A 7,656-nucleotide genomic window follows, 5' to 3' on the forward strand; every position below is an offset into this window, starting at 1 on the left:
ACACACACACACACACACACACACACACACACACACACACACACACACACACACACACACACACCTACCTCATTTATTGGTCAAAGGGGCAGGAGAGGTGAACAAACAATACAAGATGAGATTAAATGTCCAGCCAGCAGCAATCACCACAGAAACTATCAGCACTCAGGAGTAATTAAGAAGGATTTGAAAACGTGGTAAAGAAGTACAGTGAAAATTTCTGATCATCTCGGCGGCTTTTAATCATAGGATTAGGCTCTCGGTGGCAGATAGCACACGTTTTGTGTCACACACCAGAAACAGGTTCAAAAAGTTTTAAACTGCAGATGAAACTAAATGTGGAGATCAAGTTCCTCATGGAGATAATTTGATTAACAGATTTGTTCATGAAATGTGAAATGCTAATGTTGAAGATGCGAGTCTTTCAGGCACTGAAGCGAGGATACAGTCATGGTACAGGCATGTAGTGACTTAAAAACAAAAGATCTCTCATTTTAAAAGTCATAAAGTCTCTCTAAGAACTTTTATCATTAAGCCTCATTTATAGGAAAATGATTGGCCAATAAGTTTGTTAATCATTACTGACTTTATAAGGATCTATAAGCAATAAACTCAGATCATTGCCACTTCTTTCTTTGAAATGTGAGGCTTCACTACCTTTGTAAATGATTGTAAATATAAACTCTTTAAACTTTTAAGAGTTTATTGTTCAATTTTTTTCAACAAGAGCATTTTTCAAAATGCTGTTTATACACCAAAAACATCAAAATAAGTCCATTAACCATTTCATTCACTGACATAGTCGTGAATATTCCACAGCTGGATTGATCACTTGCTATAGACAGTGATTATGTCCAGCGACATTTCATTTTTTTCTTAAATTCCTCTAAGCCCTCAGTCACACAGGCTGGCAGATCAGCCTGACAGCCCTTTGGAACTACTGAATAATTAGTATTCCCACACTGGTTGCAAGTGGTTGCTGGGAAATAAATGGTTATCAACATCCTGGTCACCAGTTGGCCACAACCTGGCAACTAGAGTTCACCAAGGAAAAATTTGTATTCCCAAAGGTCTCTAGCAGCATGCCTGTAGTTTGCATGTAAGATGCCAACTTGTCTGCAAACACTTGCCAACTGCTCACAGAGCAGTAGTGAAACTATGAAGACTGTAACAAACTGGAAATGAAGAAAATTCTCTTCAAGTAAAAAAGTTCTGCCTTTGACACATGTTGGTAGCAAACAGAGGCCGCAGCATGTACTCTGAAGGTGACCACTCTTCGTTTCTAGCTTGCGCTGCACTTTTTCAAGTTTTACAGGTTTCTCGGCGTGTAGTTGACAAGTGTTTCCAGACTAGTAGAGACTTGTTGGTCACCAAAGCAATCAAAGAGGTTGTTGGTGCAGCAACGTCTTTACGACTGATTTTTATCTGGCAAGAGCCAGTTACCTCCAGTAACCAGTCTCCTACCAGTCGGGGGATTGCCACAGCGACCTGTGGTTGCTGGGGATCACACGCCACCTGTCTCTAGGCCAGGGATGGGGAATTCCAGGCCTCAAAAGCCGTTGTCCTGCAGGTTTTAGCTGTATCCTTGATCCAACACAGCTGATTTAAATGGCTAAATTACCTCCTCAACATGTCTTGAAGTTCTCCTTGAGGCCTGGTAATGAACTAATCGTTTGATTCAGGTGTGTTGACCCAGGGTGATATCTAAAACCTGCAGGACACCGGCCCTCGAGGTCTGGAGTTCCCCACTCCTGCTATAGACATTTGTGACTGAGGGTTTAAAACGCTAGAAAATGCTCAGTGAGGCATCTTACTGATGGTCTGATGTCCAATGTGTTTCACAAAAGTTTCTTCTATAAATAAATCCGACTTTCAACTATGAGTTTCACCAAGTTGCCCTCTCATCTAACTGTCACCTTTCAATGCACATACTGAAATTCAGCTGTTTGTACAAATAACCTGCAGAGCTGGTTTTGAATACATGATTGGAGGAGTCTCTTCTTGTGTGGAATGATCTCAGTGTGTGCCTTAGCTTGATCTATTTTAATCAGAATCGTAGGGAGAGCAGGGAGGTTAGTACTACAGCACTGAATGCGTTTGTTTAACCAAATAATGCTCAAGTCTTTCACCGGGTTTATTTTGAGCCGTTGGCCTGTTTGAGCCGTCACTGTAAACCCAACCCGGAGACCCACAGAGGCTGGAAGAGTGATATGTCTTCACCAGTTGTGGCGTTGATGTTGCATAGAGCTGTCACTGTTTCTCTCAGCGTTCCGTTAATCCGGCTGCTTCACAGACTGGCTTTATGTCTTCTCTTCATATAGCTCACTTCATTTGCATTTACATTTGGGTTTTATCTGATTGAGGCCCGACGGCACATTCAACTGATTCGTTGTCTCGGCTGAGCTCAGCCACGCCTGCCTTTGAGTAACACACACCCCTGCACACCTGCACGCCTCTCTGTGTTTTACTGTCAGTTGAATGGCTTGTCTCTGGTTCTTTCAGTGACGTTTTGTTGTGTTTTGCACAAATCATACATGCAGTTGGTTCAGTGTATGCACACACACACTCACACACACCCCTGCGGAGGTGGATTGTTTGAGGAAGGTAAAAAGCTGGTGCTGCAAGACTGTCTGGTCAAACAAGTAATGGTAATCTGTGTGTATGTGTGTGTGTGTGTGTGTGTGTGTGTGTGTGTGTGTGTGTGTGTGTGTGTGTGTGTGTGTGTGGTGAGGTTGCAGAAGTCGTACTAAACAATAGGAAAAAAACCTGTGCACACCCACACACACACAAACACAAGTACACACTCCTATTTAGCTGTGGTTCTTTGCTAATTGTGCAAATATAAAGCAGTGCAAGCCGACCGCTTGTTGTGAAATTCTGTACATTGCACTGAATTTGTCCTCATACGTGACTCTCTCACCCTCTGACCCCCTTTTAAAGACATTTCTTGTCTTTTTTAACCTTTAGTTAAGCTTATAAGTTGTGTTTTGCAACAGTGGTAGAAAAAAATAAAAATTTCAGATTAAGACTTTTTGGGTTATTGTCCATGCAAAAATGCATTTGCCTGTTTTTCTTTGTAACTTAGTAAAAGTTTAGTAGAAGCACACAATGTGAGCTTCTATGTGAGGTTTTATTTCGAATTATTAACATTTAAGAGACTTTCTGTATAAAAGAATAAAATATACAATCAAAGGCAAGTGGAATTAAACTTAACTGCTGTCTGTATGTCTTTAATAGGCTACAATTATTGTTAATGTAAGTAACATATCAATAATGAAATGACACAATAAAAGAGACAAAAGATAATCTGAGGAGAATTATAAAGCCAAGAAGAATCTGAAGTTTCTCCTCGGCTTTATTGCTAATTTCAGGTCAGTGCTGCTAAAAGGCCCCTGTAGTAATGTAACATCCATACACAGGGGATCATTTGGAAGCTGAATCACCGGATTTTTCCCTCAGGAAATTTTGGAGGTGTCAAAGAAGGAAATTCAGACATGACACATGACACTTCCTCTTTCTCTTTCTCTCCTCTCTGCAGTCTCCGTCTTTCCTCCGTCCATCCTGATGATGGAGGTGGAGGCCAGCCCCGCTGAGACAACTCAGATGACCACGCCCCTCTGCCTCACCAAACACTCTACCATTGACACACAAACTCACCCAGAACTGCCCTCCAGCACGGTGCTCGGCAGACCCCAGAGCCCGGCGGGTTTACCAGAGGGGAGATCAGAGATCAAGAGGAGGCCGCAGGCCAGCTCCACGTACTTCCGAGCCAAAATAAAGGTAAGAACTGAGAGGGACAGAGCGCAGCACAACGTGTCAAAATATTTTTGATTGAGTTTACAAGGTAGAATTTTGTGTTACTGTACAAGGTCTTAGACTGATTTATTATTATTTATGGATGGCATTGTGAATCATGTCTTTCTTTCCCATCTCAGGTAACTACAGGCGAGTTACCCCCAGATCCAGCTCCCCTTGCTCTGGCTCTTCCTCTCATTCCCACTCCGCAACCATTAGCTGCACTTCCTCCTGCACCGACCCCACCCCTCCCAGAGCCGGTCCCAATGGTGACCAGATCCACGGGTCAAAGTCAAAGTGGGTCGACAGGAGCGTTCGTGTGCCAGGTTCGTATCCCTTTTTTTTTTTTTTTTGTGCGTTATGATCGTAGAACCTGAAATACACATTTCAGCTTTATTACTTTTGTAAAACTAAATGATGTGTAGAAACACTGCCATCATAGCTGCCAAATGCAACCTAATTTTATCTCAAACACCCACTGCATTAAAAAACCCTATAAATTGTGTTATTATATATTAATTACATATATAAGATAAGACGTGGTTAGAGACGTGTTACATAGGTGCAGTTTGCACAGAATGCCTCACACAAAGATAAACACTGACTGTAAACTTGGCTAATGTTTGTCCACAAGAAAAACGAAAGGTGGCTGAAGGTCGGCGAAGTGTGGAAGTGCCCTGACCTGATTGTCGTGTTGTTGCTTCATTTACAGGTTTGCCAGAAGACTTTCCAGTACCAGCGGATGTTGAACAGACACATCAAGTGTCACAACGAGACAAAGAGACACCTGTGTAGCTTCTGCGGCAAAGGCTTCAACGACACCTTCGACCTCAAAAGACATGTGCGCACACATACAGGTAGCCACTCACTTTGTGTGTTTAGAACATAAAACAAGTGTACAAAATGTACACAATTAAAATTTTAAAAATGACCTCATAAGTGAATAATTTTTAAAAGTGCAAGTATATATTATATCATTTTTGGCATATTCAGACCTCCACACGTACACAGAGGTAACGGATGATGTTCCTTTCATTTTCCACACAGGCGTCCGTCCATACAAGTGCAACTTCTGCGACAAGGCCTTCACCCAGCGCTGCTCTCTGGAGTCCCACATGAAGAAGATCCACAGCGTCACCCTGAAGTACGCCTACAAGGAGCGACGCAACAAGCTGTACGTGTGCGAGGAGTGCGGCCACACGGCGGCAACTCAGGATGCGCTGCTCATCCATCTCCACTCACTTCACCCTGACAGCCCCCTGCTGAAGAGCAAGGCCGCGAGAAGAGTGGGAGAAAGAGACGGCGGGTCGGTCGGAGGATCCATTCCCGGTTCTCCGCAGGGAGCTGAAAGCGATGATACCACTGGATCGGCCGAGCAGTAAAGGGAGAAGATACAGAAGATACTCAGAAATCAACTCAGGGGGCATCGATGAAGGACTGTGTTGAGTGCAGAGGTGACTGTTTGAGCCAAGATGCATAGCCATGGAAGAAAGAAAGCTACTGATTGCACTGTATAGGTGTGCATATCTACGTTTGTGTGTGTGTGTGTGTATGTAGGTGTGTGTGTGTGTGTTTGGATTTGGGCATCTACTGTAAATAACTCAGTGGAATAATGCATTAAAGAAGATTAAGTTTGACTTTTACAAAAAGCTGTTGGGGTACTCTACTTTGTCTTGAGTAAAGTGCTCGAGTAGCGCAACATCAGAACTTTTAAATATAGGAAACCGTGTTTTGGAGTTGCTGCAGATCAAACTTGTTGCAACACACACCGCTGGTACTCTCCTCTGCTGACCAGGAGTACTCACAAAAACACGGTGCCGTTTAGGTGGTCGTGTATCAGGCCTTTCCCATAGACTGTATAGCAAAGATGGACATGGCCCCTTTTTTTTTTTTTTTTTTTTTTTTACTGTGTTCATAAAATGCTATGTTGAAGAATAATTGAAAGTGTTTACTAAGATCTCAGAAAAATGAGAAATGTTTTTTTGTGTTTTCATAGACTTCCGTGCATTCAGGCTTGTTTTGCAACCTGCCGGTCGTGTCAAAGACTGCAGGTGTCAGGGGTTTCACCAAATTCACCTGATTTACGAGAAGACCGGTCCTAATGTTTTGGCTCATCTGTGCATTTACATGTGGCATTTTGATCTGCATGAGAATCACTATCATAGATAGAATATTTTTACATATTTGTTTTCATGTGAATATTACCAGTGGGTTTATATGTACAGCAAGAAACTATGAAAATGTGCTTTTAAAAAACAAACAAACAAACAAACATTTATCCATTAAAGGGACTAATATATTACGAGGATTTGTTTGGTCACAGTTTGTCCTTTACAGTAAGCCACACTGCCGATGCAAGCTAAACGAGGATTTGAGGTTAACTAAGTGACTTATAAGTAGCTGCCTGCTGGTACTGCCAAAGGAAGGGACTCCTGAGACAAAAGTACAGTTACATAGTAATGAGGTCCTTGAGGTGTCTGTGAGTTTGAAAGCAGTGCCCTTGGAAATGTTTAGTACAGGAAATATATGTAAAATATATTGAAAAGCAGCCGTGATGAAGTAAAAGTAAATAAAGTAAGAAAGTAAAGCATCTTTATTGGCCCTGAGGGGAAACCTGCCAGGGGCAAAAGGTATGTTGCTTTACATACAGAACACGAGGACAAAATAAGAAATTAAATCACGTTGTTAAAAACAGGAGCATACCTCACAAAAATATGTTACCACTATAGCCTACATAAATCCTTATCAGCATATGTAAAACTCTATGAAGACATGAGGGGACACTAAATCATTCATAGCTACTTTTCTCAAATGAAAACATGGAGCTGGAAATGAGCACATTAGTGCCCATTTAAAAATCCTGCTCGGTCTAAAAAAATAAAAAAAGATCCTGCTCGGTCTAAAAAAATAAAAAAAAAATCCTGCTCGGTCTAAAAAACTAAAAAAAAAATCCTGCTCGGTCTAAAAAACTAAAAAAAAAATCCTGCTCGGTCTAAAAAAATAAAAAAAAATCCTGCTCGGTCTAAATAAAATAAAACTGTTCTTCATGGTTTACATCCGTCAGGATTGAACATCATGGTAATTTAGCAGTTTTAATGATTCCTTTGAACTGCTCTTTTTCCAGGGCGGAAGGATTGTACATGTAATCTAATTACTCTAAAGGAACATGAATCGTGGGGAGAAGCTTGAACGCATTTTGGATTTTCTCCAATCCACACAAGGTCCAGAGTATAAATACAATCATTTAAATATTTAATAGATATAGTGCCGAATGTTCTACATTGTCTTTAAGTTTGACAAGGCCAAGGTGTGTTAACTCCTCTCCAATAATCATGTTTGACTACTACTGGTAGTTTCTCTTTGTCAGCTTTGTCAGCTGACTGACCAATGCTCATAACAATGGGAACGTCTAAAGAACCAAATGAGGATCTAAGAAGAAGAATTGTAGATTTACACACATTGGGAAAATCTCTTGTAGTCGTTTCTGAACAAATGCAGATTTAGAAATCATCAGTTCATTTTTCCGAGATCTGGAAGAAGAAGAAAGTTTTATGTTCAGACGAGACAAATATGGAGCTCTTTGCCCTCGCTGAATAACAGGTATGTTTATAGGTATAAAGGTGAGGCTGTAAACCTAAGAACACTGTACCAGCTGTGAAGCATGGTGGTAGCATCATGATCTGGGGCTGTTTTGCTGCTAGTTGTACTGGTACATACATGGGTGAACCGTGGACACAGTTGGGTATTCCAACAGGACAATGATCCCAAACACAGATTAAAACTGGTTTTGGAATGGATAAATTTAAGCTAATATTAAGCCCGACCTCAACCCTACTGAAAATATGTGGACTTCACTTCAAA

At 41.3% G+C, this 7,656-nt stretch overlaps 1 protein-coding gene across 1 annotated transcript in view; it reads left to right on the top strand.

Annotated features, from left to right (window-relative positions):
- Positions 1–6,097, top strand: part of ovol1a (ovo-like zinc finger 1a) — a 10,377-nt gene extending 4,280 nt beyond the window's left edge. Inside the window, exons 2-5 of the mRNA XM_005949884.3 lie at positions 3,539–3,780; positions 3,936–4,121; positions 4,508–4,652; positions 4,843–6,097. Of these exons, the coding sequence (XP_005949946.1) occupies positions 3,539–3,780; positions 3,936–4,121; positions 4,508–4,652; positions 4,843–5,177 (908 nt within the window). The 3' untranslated portion in view covers positions 5,178–6,097. The remainder of the gene's footprint in view (positions 1–3,538; positions 3,781–3,935; positions 4,122–4,507; positions 4,653–4,842) is intronic.
- Positions 6,098–7,656: the final 1,559 nt, after the last annotated feature.

Source organism: Haplochromis burtoni, unplaced genomic scaffold (genome assembly GCF_018398535.1).
Source record: "Haplochromis burtoni strain Fernald_Lab_line unplaced genomic scaffold, NCSU_Asbu1 Contig_696, whole genome shotgun sequence".
In the NCBI taxonomy this organism is placed as follows: Eukaryota; Metazoa; Chordata; class Actinopteri; order Cichliformes; family Cichlidae; genus Haplochromis; species Haplochromis burtoni.